The sequence below is a fragment of the Protopterus annectens genome, chromosome 4.part0, assembly GCF_019279795.1.
Source record: "Protopterus annectens isolate FY-2018-M chromosome 4.part0, PAN1.0, whole genome shotgun sequence".
Lineage (NCBI taxonomy): Eukaryota > Metazoa > Chordata > Ceratodontiformes > Protopteridae > Protopterus > Protopterus annectens.
The window spans coordinates 8,617,009-8,635,877 of record NC_056733.1 but is presented as its reverse complement, the minus strand read 5'-3'; the positions used below and the strand labels follow the sequence as shown (position 1 = coordinate 8,635,877).

Here is an 18,869-nt window from a genome sequence, read left to right as displayed (position 1 = left end):
ACTAGACTGGATGAATTCAAATTTCTTATATCCTTTAGATGTTCCAAAATCCTAATTCTAACCATCCTTTTAGTTTGTCCTATGTACCAAATATCGGTACAAGAGCAACCCAATATATACACACTACACTAGTGGACTTACAATTGAAAAAATGCTTAGAAATATGATGTCTATTATTAATTGATGTCACATTAATAACCCTATTACACACACTGCATGAACCACATGCAAAAGTGCCTACCCTGGCGGAAATGGGCCTATCAAAATGTGATAAATTGTTATTTAATATTTCCTTTAAGTTTTTTCCCCTCTTAAAGGAAAAAATAACATTATGTGGAAATAGCTCACCTATAGTATCATCTTCACTAACTAAGTACCAAAATTTTTTAACCAATGAAGTCAGTTTATTAGAAAAGGCAGTAAATTTAGTTACAAAAAATAATTTCTCTACATTATCTTTCATATTAACTGAATATTTAGCATTGACCCCTACATTGGGTACTACCAAGGTCTTATCAATTATGCCATCCCGACATCTTAATAAGTAGTCATGATCATACCCTCTTTCCAATAACCTCAGAAGGACTTGATACAATTCCTTATCTACCTCCTCATTTATACTAGTATGATCTTGAATTCTTTTGAATTCCCCATGTGGTAGAGCATATAATAAATGTGGGGGATGCATGCTGGTGGAATACAAAAACATATTTACAGATGTTTGTTTTCTAAAAGGTCTGAATTCTATTTTATTTTCTTTTTCAAATAAGGTTAAATCAAGAAAATTAATTTCACTTCTATTAGCCTCATAAGAAAACGATAAATTATGTTCATTATTATTTAACATCTCAAAAAAATCCAAAAATTCAGACATATCCCCCCCTACAGATGAAAATTAAATCATCGATAAAACGCTTATACAAAACCACATTGTTCTTAAAGAAATCAGTTGAATAAATAAACTTTTCTTCAAAAGAATCCATGTAAATGATAGCATAAGATGGTGCATATGCTGCACCCACTGCAGTGCCTTTCACTTGTAAAAAGTATTCAGTATTAAAAAGAAAATAACTGTGGGTTAAGCAAAATTCCAATAGACTAATCAAGAAGCTAGTTCTAGGTCCCTCACCTAGCATGTTACATATAGACTCAAGTCCCCACTTAATATCAATGTTAGTATTTAGGGACTTGACGTCAATAGTGACCCAATAGTAATCATAACTCCAAACAATTTCAGAAATCTTATTGATAAGTTCCTGTGTGTTCGAGATGTGAGCTGTTACCCTATTCAAATATGCCTTTAATTGGAAATCCAAAAAAAGATTAACATTTTCCAAAAAGGAGCCCACCCCAGATATAATGGGCCTACCAGGAGGCTCTACTAAATTTTTGTGGATCTTAGGCAATGCATATAAAATAGGTATAGTTGGTTTCCATATATACAATTTCTTAACATCAGCTTGTGTAAAGAACCCTAAAAGTTCACCTTTTTCCAATAAAAATAACAGCTCATCATTATATGACTCTATAGGATCACTTTCCAGCTTCTTGTATTCTTCACAATTCAACAACAATTTATTCACCATATTACAATAATTTATTTTATCCATGATGACCCAGTTTGTGTTGTGTTGTGTTGGTGGCACATCTGACATGTATCGCTGTGCTCAGTCTACAACTGGCATAGATGGGGTTCTGTACTTTGCTCAGTATACTGCACACAATCAGTGGCATAGTGAATACCTAATGAAGGCCATTGGATGCAGCCTCTGAATCACAGACCTTTCAGCAGTGTGTGCTAGGCATCCTCCACGTACAATGGTGGATGCTAATGAATCCAGATGCCCACTATTATTATGGCGGACAGTGAAACACAGCCTATAGGTGGTCCAACAAAATGGCTCAGTGCAGAAGAAGAGGATGAAATAAAAAAGCAACAATTCCACCATACCTGACTTACATTAAGTCAGTCTGAAATGCTGTGCATAACTTTTTGTGAAGTGCAAAGTATAGGGTGAGAAAACTGCTATAAAAAATGAATGATACTCTCAGTGATGCTGGTGAGAAGGAAGCTACCATGTGAAATCAGAAAGGGAGATCTAATGAGCACTCATGTAAGGAAAAAAAAACACAGTAGCTATGGCAGAAACCATATCAATTTATGGACATTTTCAAGTTTAATGAGAGATCCTGTGCCAGTTTACTGGCCAAGACCTGTAATTCAAGTATGTGGGAATCCGGAGATAATATGACTTTCAGACAGTCTTAAATTTATTTTTGAAGCAAATTTGTTACAAAGAATATTTTTATGACAGCTTTCTTTATCCCACTGCCTGCCAACTATTAACTTTGTTCCTTCTGAACATTTAGCCTTGGAAAAGGGCCATAATCTAGGTGGCCATCAAGAGTTTCTTGCTTGCCCTAATACCCGTTATCCCTGAGTCAGCTTTGCATATGCGGCACTCTCTCAATGCTAGGCCCAGATGTATACACACTCTTATGCATTCATGTGTCCACAGCTTAGCCTCCTGTAGATGGGATGTCTGCTGAAAACTCCACGGAGAGTAACTGCAATCCTTGGAACAGCAGAACTACAGGCAGAGATACAGTATTTCACATACTGCAAAAAGTGCTGCAGTCTCAGAATTATTATGTACAAGTAGCAAGGTTTTAGGAAGAACAGCCTACAATGTCAACTGGGTGTAGTGTATTCCCCTGCAAAATAATTTAATGATATTTATTTATTTGTTTATTTAACAGCACCTTTTTTTTAATTTTCCTGCTTTATTGTTTAAATTGTAAGTTTACTGTTCTGGACTTTTACAACTTGCAGTTTCAGATCTCACACTTGTGCTATGCACCAGTCTAGGTGACAGGCTTTTAACAGGTTGAGCTGTTATCCCTTACCTGCTAGGACTGACAAACGTGCAGTAAGTGTTCAGTTCAATCCTCTGTCTGGCTACTCCACTACCTGGGCCACTAAACAAGTCTGGGTCATATGGGTTGCAACTGGGGATTTATACTTCTATACCATGGAGGCAACTACATCAGTAACAAAATTAATTTAAAAAATGTATAGAAAAATAATAAAATCTTTCCCTTAAAATCTGCACAACTGCAATGACAATATTAATCGGTAAAACATATTAGACTATTACATTTAAAAATTTCCAAACAGTAGCACAAAATAAGTGCACTTTTAATAAAGGCACAAATATGTGTATGTTTGTCTACTTTATACGATAATAATTAAAATAATTCCAAAATGGCTGACGAGCAAGTAGAAACACTGCCCCTGGAAACCAAGAGTCCCTCTCCCTGCTGGTCTGGATGAGTAGAGAATGTGACATGGGTAGTAAAGGCAAATAAGATTCATAAGTATGCTAATACACAGTTATGCAGTCAGATTTTTGAAGGTTAATAATGTAGCATTATGGCATTAAAGGTGATTTTTCCAATGACAAGGCAGCCTCCACTTCTGCACAACACAGTGCATCCATGCAATCTCCCCACTAATATAACCTCTGCAACAACAAACACAAATTTCAAAAACTACTCAAACCACATCTCAGGGAAACCTGGATCTGCCCATGTATCACATGACAATCACTGTAACATTTCTTCTCCTCCTCCACACAACTCCAATTAGAATCTACACTATTTACACACACACACACACACACATATATATATATATATATATATATATATATATATATATATATACATACACTGGTCATTGTACTTCTTTCAGTGTACACTTACTAGAAAATGTAAACTGTCAAACTGTATGTACTGCTAAGTAAAAATAGCACATTTAGTCATGTCTATTCTACTTATTTGTAAAGGTTAATCTAATAATATCTCAATTCTGCAATGCCAGTGAACTATAGATAGCTAATTTTCAATGTCTCTGTTTGTAAGTAATCTGCTGTCTTTTCATTCTGTATATTTCTCATTGTCTTAACTACTTACTATATGTTAATTGAGGAGCTTTTCTCCTCAGGCATCCACTGAAAATGGACCTAGTCCAGCTGGATTTTCCTGGTTAACAAATGTAAAATAAAAATAAGTAAAATAAAAATGTCAGATCATCTTAATGTCTCTAAAAGGAAATTAGGAACCATGTTCTGTTCCAGATGAAACAATGAAGAATCATCACAGAGGATAAAACAGAGCACTGCATCATCACATCATAAGAGGGGAAATTCACAAGGGATCTTTGAAAACACTTCTTTTTATAGAAGGAGCAGTACAGAACTAGAGTATAGGACCTATGAAGATGTTACAAGAAATAAATTCCTATGTCTGTTTTCAAACTGGAGTATGATATCATTTCTACAAAGGAATCCGAAATCTGGAATCCTGGGTCCCACAGAACTTAAGCTTCCCTATATCAAATGTGCTGGTTCTTTGATCCTTTCTGTTATCACCTTCCTAAACTATCTTGTCTCTAAACATTAAGTTTTTCCAGAAGCTGAAACAAACTAAGATAAATTAAACAAAATGCACGTCAGCAGAACCAGCAGCAATAAGTCCAATATTAAGTGTTTTATTAACATCCACTTTTCGTTCAAGAAAACTGAACTTCTTCAGACAAACATCAAAAGGTAACAAATGTAAAAAAAATCCTTAAATACACAATTAACAACACATGGTACATTTGAATGGACCAACCAACTGATTAAAACTCGCTGACATCAATGTGTGGGAAAAAGCTGATCTCAAAGCTTCTTAAAGAGTTACTACATACAAAAGTCAGATCTTTACAGATTGTGTTTTGAAGTCAAACAACTAACCAAAATGAAATAAAAAAATTAAATAAAAAATTATCAATGAAAATGTGTCTAAACATAAAATGTTTAAAACCAAGAAAAAAATTAATAAATGGAACCAATTTAATAACTTAAAATAAAGAGTAAAACATAAAAAATAATAAGTCATAAATGGAAAATAAAAATAAAAAATAAAAAATAATAATAAAATTACCTCTGCATACTTCTGAGTTTCAAAATGCAAGATAAACTTACTCTGTCATTAAGACCAGGAGGTCTGTATGAACAGAGTTTCAGCTGCCAAATCACTTCTAAGCGCTCTAATAATAGTTGAAAAGGACCCCCCCCCGATGTCAAAGGGAACCTGTCCTAACACCCTAAAAGTAAAACTGTGCTGAGGGTGGTCATTAACATGTTTCGCCAAAGCGTTTTCACACTTATTTTTCCTAATACAATATAAATGCTCATAGATTCTTTCGTTAAAACCTCTGTCAGTCTTGTCCACATAAAACGCTGGGCAAGAATGGCAGCAAGCTAAATAAACAACCGATCGAGATTTACAGTTGAATCTAACAACAGTGGAAAAAGAAGACCCAGCAATTTTAAATCTCGAACCAGTGGCAGTGTACCTGCACATGTTGCAACTCTCACATTTGAAAGTGCCCTCTACTCTGACACGAGTGTCCTTTTTCGTTTCTAATATCCGTTTGAGGTTATCACCCCTCCTGTATATAAAACTAGGCAAAGTACCAAGCCTGGCTTGTAAGGCATCGTCACAACAGAAAATATTCCAGTTCTTGACAAACACCTCCTTAATTAAGTGAATCTCAGCACTATAATTAGTGATGAAAGAAATAGAAGTGTCTACTTTCTTGTTGTCTACAAAGACTTCAGGCATAACTGGAGGTGAATGTTCTAGTGGACAACTTGTGAACAAACTGCTTTGTAAAATAGGTTTATAAACACCCCCATACCTTTTAGTCTGGACCTCAGTAACCAGGTCGTGAATAAACTTGTCTGGGTAACCTCTGTGTAGAAACAATCCCTTAATAAACTCACATTCTTCTAAAAAGGGTTCATCGTCTGTTACCATTCGAGCAGCGCACACAAGTTGCCCCTTGACTACCCCTCTTTTTTGGTGTCCAGGGTGGGCACTAATAAAGTGTAACATGGTGTTAGAATAGGAACTCTTACGAAATAAAGCTACCAGCAGGAATGTCTTTGTATAAGTCTACATCCAGGTAAGAAATTCTAGAATCAGACTCTACAAATGTGAAATTCAAAAAAGACGTGCTGGAATTGAGATGGACCATGAAAGTCCCCACATCATTAGTTGAACCTTCTGTCAATATAAAGATGTCGTCCAAAAATCTGGTGTAAAAATCGATTTTGAACTGACAGTTACGATTACCAAAGACATATCTGTGTTCCCATTCAGCCATTACGATGTTGGCAAAACTGGCCCCTACTGGTGAGCCCATGGCTACACCAGTCTTCTGTAAGTATATCTCTTCCCCAAATGTTACAAAGTTGAACTTCAAGATGACATCTAACAATTCCTGCACCAATCTGATTTCTACACTGCTAGCATTGTGATGCAATAAACGGTCAGTGACCCAGTCGATCCCTGTAGCATGAGGGATAGATGTATAAAGGTCTTTTACGTCTATTGTCAAAAATCAATGACCTCTCTTGAATTCTAAAGCACCCATGGCTTTTAAAAAAGCCCAGGAGTCTTTACAGATGTGTGTTTCCTTTTCAACGTATTTTTTCAGTATATTATCCATGTATTTGGCTATTGGGTAAGTGACTGAACCCATAGCATTAACCAATAGCCTCATGGGAGGATTGTACACATCTTTGTGGATCTTGGGTAATCCGAAGACTGTTGGAATCTTGGGAAATGAAACAGTCAAATATTTCAACACATCTTGTTCTATAACATTTTCTAAATACAAATCATTCAAGAAAACATGGATGTACCTATATGCTGCATTCAATTCATTAATGCTAGACAGTGTATAAGCATCCTGCAATAACATGTGGGTAAGGCAGTTTTCATAATGACAGGTGTCCATTAGTACTAAACCACCCCCCTTGTCAGGTTTGAGAATCCTGACAGGTAAACTTTTTAAAGTGTCCAACAAGTCAACTTTGTCATCAGTCAAGTTTTTGTTCGGAAGTGTCCTACAACAGTTGACTAAGTTTCTAATTTCGGTTTCACACAAATGTTCAAATAAAAAAAGTAAAGGGTGGATAGGGGGGTTAAATGTACTTGGAACTCTCAAAGTTTTTTTGTCTAAAACAGTATTACCAAAAATTAACATTCAACTTACGTATAAACAACTTTAAATCAAGCAATGTGTGTGCTAGATTAAAATGTCTCCATGGAACAAAAGTGAGACCTTTTGAAAATAAATCAAACATCTCCACAGTGATTGTGAAACTCGAATAGTTGTAAACAAAAAAGTCTCCAAAACTGTTACTAATAATGTCAGGTTTTGTCCTTCTCATTACTTCTGAAAAGGCTTCTTGCTGTTGTTCCTGTGGTAGCTCCTTGTGTTGTAAAACCTCTAATGGTTCTGTCCCCGGTTCGAGGAAAAAGACGGTGTAGAACGAGAAACCTCCTCATCCCTGCCACCATCAGTCACAAAATTTTCTGTAGGAACATCCTCCACATCCTCTCCAGTGGCCGGCCTACTAGGTGTAGCTGTCTGCCTCATAACCACATGGGTCAGGTTAACAGGAGCACCTAGACTGTCGCCAACACTCTGAGAATGGGGGGGGGGGATATGCAGTGTGTTTATTATATGCATCTATGTCTCTATTCAGTTTTTTCATTTTCATCTCCATATTATGAGATATCTGTTGGTCTATGGTCGAAAAAATTTGTTTATACTCATAATTATACCTGTTAAAATCTACATGTGACTTAATATTGTTATCCAAAATTTCAATTTCAGCACTCAACTGGTCAATAAATTTCTGATAAAATTTGGCCATTAAGTCCATTAACTCATGTCCATGTCTATTGAACAAACAAATCAGCTCACTATGGAACTCTGAACCAGCTGTCAGTCCAGTGGGGTACTGACAAGAGCGCAAGCCCTTTGGCATAACCCCCACTTTTTTACATTCATTAAAATAAGAAATCTCTAACTGAAGCTTCTTTACCTTTAAAGATTTGTGGTCCAAGATCAAAAGTCCACTAAAGGGGCTTCTGATGTCCCTGTGTCAATAGACACAAACCCGTTCCTGTTCTCAAAAACTGGGAGTTGCTCATTCAACCAAGATGTAACATTCAGTGAGACTCCAGTTCGGCTCAGAGATTAACTGGTCCTGGAACGTTCACCGGTAGGTCTAGGATGTACAGGAACCCTTAAAACAGTTGAGGTGGAACTTCCACTGTCCTCACGGTCATTCGACCCATCACTGGTGTCAGCTGTCACCTCAGAAGCCAAACCAACTCCAAGAACGTCTTCCGCCAATTCCCTTGACTGCTACTAGCCCATCCAAACGTTGGGAAATCACATCCATCCTTTCATTAAGTTTTTTAACCATGTTAGTAAAAGAAACCACTGCAGAATTGTCCAAAGAAGCACCTTCTTCCAATTCCATAAATGCTAGTTGAATGCTGCCGGTTGAAGCTACTGGCAATGGATGCAAAACAAACTAACTGAAGCAACAGAAGTTGAAACAAACTGAGATAAATGAAACAAAATCCACGTCAGCAGAACCAGTAGCAAAAAGTCCAATATTAAGTGTTTTATTAACATCCACTTTTCGTTCAAGAAAACTGAACTTCTTCAGACAAACATCAAAAGGTAACAAATGTAAAAACACTCCTTAAATACACAATTAACAACACATGGTACATTTGAATGGACCAACCAACTGATTAAAACTCGCTGACATCAATGTGTGGGAAAAAGCTGATCTCAAAGCTTCTTAAAGAGCTACTACATACAAAAGTCAGATCTTTACAGATTGTGTTTTGAAGTCAAACAACTAACCAAAATGAAATAAAAAAATGAAATAAAAAATTATCAATGAAAATGTGTCTAAACATAAAATGTTTAAAACCAAGAAAAAAATTAATAAATGGAACCAATTTAATAACTTAAAATAAAGAGTAAAACATAAAAAATAATAAGTCATAAATGAAAAATAAAAATAAAAAATAAAAAAATAATAAAATTACCTCTGCATACTTCTGAGTTTCAAAATGCAAGCTAAACTTACTCTGTCATTAAGACCAGGAGGTCTGTATGAACAGAGTTTCAGCTGCCAAATCACTTCTAGGCGCTCTAATAATAGTTGAAAAGGACCGCCCTGATGTCAAAGGGAACCTGTCCTAACACCCTAAAAGTAAAACTGTGCTGAGGGTGGTCATTAACATGTTTCGCCAAAGCGTTTTCACACTTATTTTTCCTAATACAATATAAATGCTCATAGATTCTTTCGTTAAAACCTTTGTCAGTCTTGCCCACATAAAATGCTGGGCAAGACTGGCAGCACGATAAATAAACAACCAATCGAGATTTACAGTTGAATCTACCAACAGTGGAAAAAGAAGACCCAGCAATTTTAAATCTCGAACCAGTGGCAATGTACCTGCATATGTTGCAACTCCCACATTTGAAAGTGCCCGCTACTCTAACACGAGTGTCCTTTTTTGTTTCTAATATCCATTTGAGGTTATCACCCCTCCTGTATATAAAACTAGGCAAAGTACCAAGCCTGGCTTGTAAGGCATCGTCACAACAGAAAATATTCCAGTTCTTGACAAACATCTCCTTAATTAAGTGAATCTCAGCACTATAATTAGTGATGAAAGAAATAGAAGTGTCTACTTTCTTGTTGTCTACAAAGACTTCAGGCATAACTGGAGGTGAATGTTCTAGTGGACAACTTGTGAACAAACTGCTTTGTAAAATAGGTTTATAAACACCCCCATAACTTTTAGTCTGGACCTCAGTAACCAGGTCGTGAATAAACTTGTCTGGGTAACCTCTGTGTAGAAACAATCCCTTAATAAACTCACATTCTTCTAAAAAGGGTTCATCGTCTGTTACCATTCAAGCAGCGCGCACAAGTTGCCCCTTGACTACCCCTCTTTTTTGGTGTCCAGGGTGGGCACTAATAAAGTGTAACATGGTGTTAGAATAGGAACTCTTACGAAATATTTTGCTTGGTACTTTGCCTAGTTTTATATACAGGAGGGGTGATAACCTCAAACAGATATTAGAAACAAAAAAGGACACTCTTGTCAGAGTAGAGGGCACTTTCAAATGTGAGAGTTGCAACATGTGCAGGTACATTGCCACTGGTTCGAGATTTAAAATTGCTGGGTCTTCTTTTTCCACTGTTGGTAGATTCAACTATAAATCTCGATCGGTTGTTTATTTAGCTTGCTGCCAGTCTTGCCCAGCGTTTTATGTAAGCAAGACTGACAGAGGTTTTAACGAAAGAATCTATGAGCATTTATATTGTATTAGGAAAAATAAGTGTGAAAACGCTTTGGCGAAACATGTTAATGACCACCCTCAGCACAGTTTTTCTTTTAGGGTGTTAGGACAGGTTCCCTTTGACATCAGGGGGGTCCTTTTCAACTATTATTAGAGCGCCTAGAAGTCATTTGGCAGCTGAAACTCTGTTCATACAGACCTCCTGGTCTTAATGACAGAGTAAGTTTAGCTTGCATTTTGAAACTCAGAAGTATGCAGAGGTAATTGTATCATTATTTTTTATTTTTATTTTTCATTTATGACTTATTATTTTTTATGTTTTACTCTTTATTTTAAGTTATTAAATTGGTTCCATTTATTAAGTTTTTTCTTGGTTTTAAACATTTTATGTTTAGACACATTTTCATTGATAATTTTTTATTTAATTTTTTATTTCATTTTGGTTAGTTGTTTGACTTCAAAACACAATCTGTAAAGATCTGACTTTTGTATGTAGTAGCTCTTTAAAAAGCTTTGAGATCAGCTTTTTCCCACACATTGATATCAGCGAGTTTTAATCAGTTGGTTGGTCCATTCAAATGTACCATGTGTTGTTAATTGTGTATTTAAGGATTTTTTTTACATTTGTTACCTTTTGATGTTTGTCTGAAGAATTTCAGTTTTCTTGAATGAAAAGTGGATGTTAATAAAACACTTAATATTGGTCTTTTTGCTGCTGGTTCTGCTGACGTGGATTTTGTTTCATTTATCTCAGTTAAGTTTTTCCAGCCCAGTGATGCCACAGGAGTGTAACTGTCTGTGTGGCTGGCCACCTAAGGCTAAGAACAGACTCGGACTTCTCGTGGAGCTGGCTAGGAAATAAGACTAAGTTGCTGATGGCCAGTTCTCCTATCTCACGTGGAGTGCCTGGGATGAACTGCTGCTTGTGTGAGCTCTGATAGAGACTAGAAGCCTTTTCAGCTCCACAGCTACAAAAGGGGACTGACAGATATGCTAATGTAACTACACATTGTTCCGAACAAGGTGGGGACTGTGACCCACTGCTGTCACCGCCAATCCATGGCTCCTGATAGGGTCCTTGCTCCTAAGACTCTAAGACTTATGCCAGCCAAAGCCCTGAGAAGTCATGGGGCCCACCCAGTGAAGAGAGATGTCTCGCATTGTCCATTAAGGAGTTACAGCGGTACCTAGTGGGGAGAAGATAGAAGGTGCAAGAATACAATTGGAGGATCAAAGGCAGGTCAGGAGAGAGAACTAAAAGAAAAAAATGTTAAGTGGTGTTACAACCTTCAGTGAATAAATGTGCCACTGCACTGACTTCACAGTATTAAAAAAGTCACCAAGGTTCTCTTACCACTGGATCTTTAAAGTACAGTAGCTTTCTTTCATACAAGTCCAGACTAAACCACCTCTTCCTGAAGGACTCTTTGTGCTAAAATAAAAGAAAAAAAATCAGAGTAAGATACACACAAATGGAGTTTCTTCTAGAAGAAAATGATGTTATCAAACTGATTTTGAACTTTGTATTGAGATTACTAACTATTGGTATTAAAGAAGATAATTAATGTTGTGGGCTTTTTTAATCTAGGTCATTGCTTGAGTCCCCATTCCCACATTAGTCAAGTATGTTTTCTCTTTGATGGGGGCTACAGCTCAATCTAGAGGTACAGTCACCATGGCCCACTCAAAACCCAGGCACATCAGATATCTTCAGATAAAACATTTAAAACTCAGCTGTTCTACTTAACTGAATGTATTTACTAAATGTGTGAAGCAATATGTTGCACATTTTACCTTGATATCCTGAGTCTTTATGCCTTCTCCTAGCATGTACGTAAAGATGAAGCTGCTTGGTGGCACATGGTGCTCTTTATTCATGGCGGACCATCCACCATTCACTAGCACAATGTGATGTGGTGGTTTATCCTGAGATCAGCATTAACCTGAAGGATGCATTTCTGTGAACATGAAGAATTCTATTCCACTGGAAAAAAGCACAGCAAACAGTGAAGTTCAGCCATGTGCTCCTCCATGTTACCCAGACCATGTGACCACTTGTCTTCACCCGGGGCTTTGCTTTTACTATCTGCCCATCCTACACCCTTCTCTCCCCTTTCTCTCTCAAACGAGGTACACTGGACTCAACTGTTCCACATCACTGCTAACTCTTCAGCCACTCAGATCTATCTTGAACACAGGTGAAAATCATTAAGGGCAGAATGAACCACGGAAATACTGGCCTGAGCAATGACCCAGTGGTGGCCAATGTGTTTGCTGGAAGCTGCACACAGCCTTCTGGGCTCCATAGTGCAGTCCTTCTACCTGCCCTAACAACATAAAAGAAATTTCATGACACAAATATTTGGATAATGGAGTGTATTTGCCATCTAATGATTTTGCCACCAAATAAGAAACTCACTGATGAAGATCTGCTTACATGACTGAGTGGCAAACAGGTGTACAACAGGGACATGTACATGTTATTAGCCAGTGCAACTATTTTCCATACATAGAATCTGGTAAAATGGTCTTTTACTCTCTGCAAGCTTTTATCTCATTGCAGTAATAACTCATTTGGTGTGTTTTGTATTTCCTCTCCCTGTTTAGTAGCAACACATTTAACCCTTTCCTTAAGTCACTGCCAGTATAAATCAATGCTGATGATTTTATATTGTAAAACATTACGATATTTTTCAAATACACAGACTTCCACTTCATGTTATGACTCCTCCTTAGGCGGTAATTGCTTGAAATTCTGAGACTCGTTAGTACGAGTCCCAGAAAAGTGAAAATGAATGAATGCAGACATACATATGCTGAGATTGCGGTTTCTTAGAATACTCCTTTTTCTCCAAGGTATGGTGATCACAGTGTTGATTATACAAGTTCAGGGGGTATATGAGACAAGCCCCACTGCGAAAACAACTTTAAAGGAGAAAAGCAATGCTTGACATTCTGATCTCCTGTGTTTTCAGTCTTTTTTTGTTGTTTCAGGTCTCTGTATTATGAGTCTTGACATTTCAGTAGGGGCCCTGCTTAATCTGTCAAACACAGATATTGCTAGAGCCACCAGTAAGCCATTCCTTCTCTCTTCCTTCATGTTGATTAGTAAGATTAACCTCTGTTTATTCCACATTCTGTTTCTTACAGTCATAAGTTGGTTTTAAACTACTTAGTTTCTTTCTGAACAATTTTTCTGTAAAAGCCATCTTCACATTACTTTGAAATATATCACTTTGTGGGGAGAACTTAGGGAAAGTAAAGTGATTAACACAATATGCGGCCCTCAGGCTACTTTGAGGGGCCCTATATGCCCTTCTGACACAGAGAAGTTCACCACCACTGCAGTACACTCTATGGACTACACGGGACAAACAGACACCCTAACTCACTGGGACACAATGGATGAACTAAAGCAAGCAACATTTAATGATTACACTACATGTCACTTTCTTCTTAAATCTCAATGCGCTTTAAAACTCACTGCAGGGGAGTCTTATCATGTTTGATCCTACTTAGAGATACACAGACCCCAAGCACTTCCCAGCAACTCCCTCCTCACCTTTGTATTCTCCAATAAAGTCCTTCACCAGGCAACAGTGCATTCCTTCAGATGATTCTTGGTGTGCTGCCCTGACGTATGGACTTTTCCTTTACAGAATGTAGCCTTGTGACTACACCCCTTCCATCGGTATCAGTACAGACACTGACTGAGAGGAAGTCAAGAGGTTTTAGGATGTCTATAACCCCAAAGTAAATACAAGATGTAGGCTCCTTCCATACATTTTCCTTATTTTCCCTATTTCCTTCCCTTAGTGTTAGCACAACCAATGATAGCACCTCTAATAGCTGACTGTTGGGAACACTGGATCCTTGTAGGACTTCACTATAAGTAAGAAGCTTTACATTAATAGTATAACTGCTGCTCACCAGTCCATGGTCCATCAAAAAAAGTACAGTTGTGTACACTTACCATAAATGTAGATGTTCGAGTGCATTCACTGTTGCACTCATCACATTTGGGTTATCTGCTTGCAGTAGCCCACAGTCGGCCTGATTATCAAAGTCTTGGGTCCTGCGTCGGTTGCTGTCTCTTCTTCCGTGATGTCAGGGGTATAAAGCATGCAGCCGACGCCATTACATCAGCTTTTCTTGCCCCAGATCTCAGGTGCCCCCCTTAATGGGATATATATATATATATATATATATATATATATATATATATATATGGATCTACCTGACTACGTCAAAACGGCAAAACAGCAAAAACGACTTCACCGACGCCAGAAGATCGACAAGGCAGAAGACCGACGGAGGAAGACACCGATGCTGAGAACACTGAGATGGGGAAAGGATGTGTAAGTATGCGGTAGTGACGGACGTTAGGGTGCAAGTAAGGTAAGTGTGCGACGTTGACGGTGTGTAGGGATAGGGGTGGGATAAGTGAGTTAGGGTTAGGGCGCAGGTTAGGTAAGGGTGCAGTAGTGATAGTTTTTGGGTTAGGGGCGGGTTAAGTGAGTTAGGGTTAGGGTGCGGGTTAGGTGAGTGTGCGATAGTGACGGACCTTAGGGTAAGGGTTTGGGTTAGGGTTGTAGATAGTTGTGTATGTATGGGTTATTGTTGGTTTGTAAGGATTTTGGTATGCTTGTGTTGTGTGTGTGGGTTTTGGATAGGGGATTTGTTTTGTTTGTTGTTATGATGTGTATGTATGAGGTGTTGTGTTTGTGAACTGTCGATTATGTGGTGTCGGTGAAGTCGTTTTCGCTGTTTTGAAGTTTCGATGTAGTCAGGTAGATCCATATACATATATATATATATATATATATATATATATATGCACACACACACACACACACACACACACACACACACACACACACACACACACACAAGGTTATACCTCCAACAAAAAAGCAAATACACCAAAAAGCTTTTAAGTATAGTAAAGGAGAATAGAGATATAGCCAAAAGAAGTCAGGGGGCTGGAGGGAGGGTAACAAGGACTGCAACAGTGAATACACTCTAAACATCTACATTTATGGTAAGTGTACACAACTGTACTATCTTCGTGTTTCACTGTTGCAGTCATCACATTTGGGTAAATTCCCACAGCTAAGGATGGGAGGAGGAATTTAGATAGCATTAGGACCAGCTATAAGGCCCTGCAAGACTGCAGTGGCAAAGCCAGCTCTGGATTTAGAGAAAATTGCCAAATGGTAATGCTTGGTGAAAGGATGCACAGAACTCCAGGTAGCAGCTCCTAGGATGTCTCTGGTAGGGACACCTCTGAGAAAGGCTGTAGAGGTAAATACAGCCCTAGTTGAATGGGGTCTAATCCCCTGTGGGATAGATTTTCCATGGTGCTTACAGCAGAAATGAATGCAATGGCCTATCCATTTAGAAATGGTTTGCTTTGAAATAGCCTTCCCCTCTGCCCCTGCAGCAAATGCCACCAGCTGTTGTTCAGATTTCCTTTGAAGTTTAGTCCTGTCCAAGTAATATCTAGGTTGTCTGTGCACATCTAAGGAATGCAGTATCCGTTCCCCTTTGTTCTGTGGATTAGAAAAGAAGGTTGGCAAATGAATGGACTGATTAAGAGCCACACTGGATACCACCTTGGGCATGAAAGAGGGATTGGTCCTGAGGGACACCCTGTCCGCATGAAAGATGATGAAAGGCCCCACTGCCATAAGGGCCTGTAATTCAGATACCCTTCTTGCTGAAGTAATTGCTAAAAGGAAAGCTGTTTTCCAAGAAAGGAATTTTAACTCTGCAGTTGCAGCTGGCTCAAAAGAGGGAAGAGTGAGTTTTTAAAATACAAAATTAAGGTCCCAGGCTGGAGTTGAGGCTCTCCTGGGTGGTCTTAAGTTTTTGGCCCCTCTGAGGAACTGCTTGAGCAGTGGGTGAGAAAAGAGGGGTGGTTCTGTGTTGTAATGAGCTGAAATGGCTGAGGCGTGAATTTTGATGGAGGAAAAGGAAAGGCCCTTGTGAAGCATCTCAGTTATGTATTGAAGAATCTGAGGTAAATTGGGCGCTGTGGTGGCCATCCCTTGAGTTTGGTTCCAGGCACAGAATCTTTTCCATTTTTCAGCATAACATTTTCTAGTACTAGGCCTCCTTGCCTCCAAAATGACATACAGCACTTCTTTACTGAGGGATGGTAACGGAGAGATTAGGTAATTAGCTAGGCTGCCAGGTTCAGGGTTTGAAGCTGGGGGTGCAGAATCTGGCTCTCCTGCTGAGACAGCAAGGTAGGGGTCTGAGGTAGGTGCCATGTGGCTACCAGTATTGGCGTGGCCAGTCTGGTGCAATCAGTACCATCCTTGTTTTTTTCTGTTTGATCTTTAGTACCACTTTGGAGAGGAGTAGCAGAGGAGGAAAGGCATAAACTGATAGATTTTTCCAGCTGAAGGAGAGAGCATCCACTTTCCAAGCTTGTTTGTGGGGAGTCCTTGTGCAGAATTTGTCCAATTAGTAGTTCTGGGGGGAGGCAAACAGGTCTATATCCGGGATCCCCCATTTACTGATCAACATGTTGAAAATCTTTGGTTCTAGTTTCCACTTGTGTGGGTCCATGAGATTTCTGCTTAGTTCATCTGCTAGTGTATTTAGTTTTCCTGGCAAGAATTGAGCCTGTAGATGCACTTGGTAGCTCAAGGCTGTGTTCCACAGAGCCATGGCTAGTCTACAGAGGGGGTAAGAATGGGTACCCCCCTGCTTGTTTTTGTACCACATAACAGTGGTGGTCTCCGTCCTTACCATTAATTGTCCTGGAAGAATGTGGTTCTTGAAGGCTGCCAGAGCATTCTGTACAGCTAACATTTCTTTTTGATTTGATATGCAGGTGCATTTGACTTGGGTTCCATTTGCCCTGAATACACTTCCCTGCCAGGTGAGCCCCCCATGCATAGTCTGATGTGTCTGTTGTTAGGGTTTGGGCGGCAGGGGGTAGAGTGAATGGTAGTCCCTTGTTTTGGTGGCAGGCCTCTGCCCAACAAAGGAATTCTAACTGTAGACAAGGTATGTTAGGAATCATTGCTTCTAGATCCTGAGAATGTTGACACCATAGGATTTTTAGATACCATATTAAACCAATGCCATCTTCTTCTTCTAGGCCACTGTAGTTTCCTCATATGCAGTCTTGCATATGGAATTAGTAGAATGCACGAGGCCATGAACCCCAAGGCTTGCAGTATTTGCCTTGCAGATATAGCAGGGTTTTTGTGGCCAGTAGTTTGAAGTAAGTTGTCAAATGAATTTGTTTCTCTGGCGTGAGGAAAGCCATCTGGGAAGTTGTGTTCAAGCTTGCTCCCAGGAATATAATATGTTGACAGGGTACCAGATGTGATTTATTTTCATTTATGGTATACCCCAGACAAGTTAGCACCTTTTGTACAAATGCCAGATGATTCAGAAGTATGTCCTGGCTTTCTGTCTGAATTAGACAATTGTCCAGGTATGGGTATATTTGAATATTTCTTTGCCTGAAAAATGCAATGACTGGAGCTAGGCACTTTGCGAATACCCTGGGTGCAGTAGATAAGCCAAAGGGCAGTGCAGAGAACTGATAGTGCATGCAGCCTGCTTTGAAGCGTAGGTATTTTCTGCAAAACTCCCTGATTGGGATGTGCAGGTAGGCTTCCTTTAAATCCAGTGTTGCCAACCAGGCATCTTTGCCTACCATGGGAAGCAACTGGTGAAGAGTTAGCATCTTGAATTTAACCATGCATCTTTGCCTATCATGGGAAGAAACTGGTGAAGAGTTAGCATCTTGAATTTTGGAATTGGCAAAAAGGTGTTTAGGATAGACAGATCCAGGATAGGATGCCATGAATTGTCTTTTCTGGGTACCAGGAAAAGTCTTGAGTAGAAACCTTGTCCCTTTTCCTCTTCTGGTACAGTCTGAAGAGCCTTTAATCTTAAGAGAGAGAGTACTTGCTTTTGTGCCTCTGCCCACTGATTTGGGGGTAGATCTGGCCAACCATTTGGGGTTGGTAGCGTGTGGAAGTGAAATCTGTATCCTTGGAAAACCATGTTTAAAACCCATTTGTCCTGGGTAATGAGTTCCCAGTTTTCTGCTTGCAGAGCAATCTCCCCCCGCTAAAGGAGCAGTCAGTTGAGAAGTGCTTGCAAGTTTTAAAGTTAAGTCATTGAGACAGCTTACCATAGGGGGAGTCTTGCTACTCCCTGATTTGGAAGTGGAGCCCCCCCAATGCTTAGTCCTGTGTGTACCTTGGGACTGAAGCCTGGGTGTTCTGCTGGTTCTGGGGTTGAACTGAGAAGGCCTGGAAGAGGCAGGAAAGGGCCAATTTTTTGGGGACCAATGCCTACTAAATCTAGGAGGCTGCACTTGTAAGAAATCTTTAATAGTTTGCATAGATTTAGCTTATTCCTCCGTCTTTTTAAAAACTTCTTCTGCTTTGTCGCCAAACAGGCGGTCCTGAATCAGGAATCAACATCATTTTCTGTTTAAGCAATCCAATAATATGCTGCTGATACTTTAACATATGACACTAGCAATTTAAGGCCTTGATGGTCAAGGTTGTAGAGGTGTATACCTTCTTACCCCATCTATCCAGGGCCCTGGAATCTCTATCAGAGGGGGTAGGATTTTTGGCAGTAGTAG

General features: G+C 39.0%; 1 protein-coding gene across 2 annotated transcripts in view; it reads right to left on the bottom strand.

Moving 5' to 3' along the window:
* Positions 1 to 18,869, bottom strand: part of ADAP2 (ArfGAP with dual PH domains 2) — a 977,426-nt gene that overhangs the window by 134,243 nt on the left and 824,314 nt on the right. For both annotated transcript variants that reach the window (XM_044068045.1, XM_044068044.1), the window contains one exon: positions 11,598 to 11,675. In XM_044068045.1, the coding sequence (XP_043923980.1) occupies positions 11,598 to 11,675 (78 nt within the window). The remainder of the gene's footprint in view (positions 1 to 11,597; positions 11,676 to 18,869) is intronic.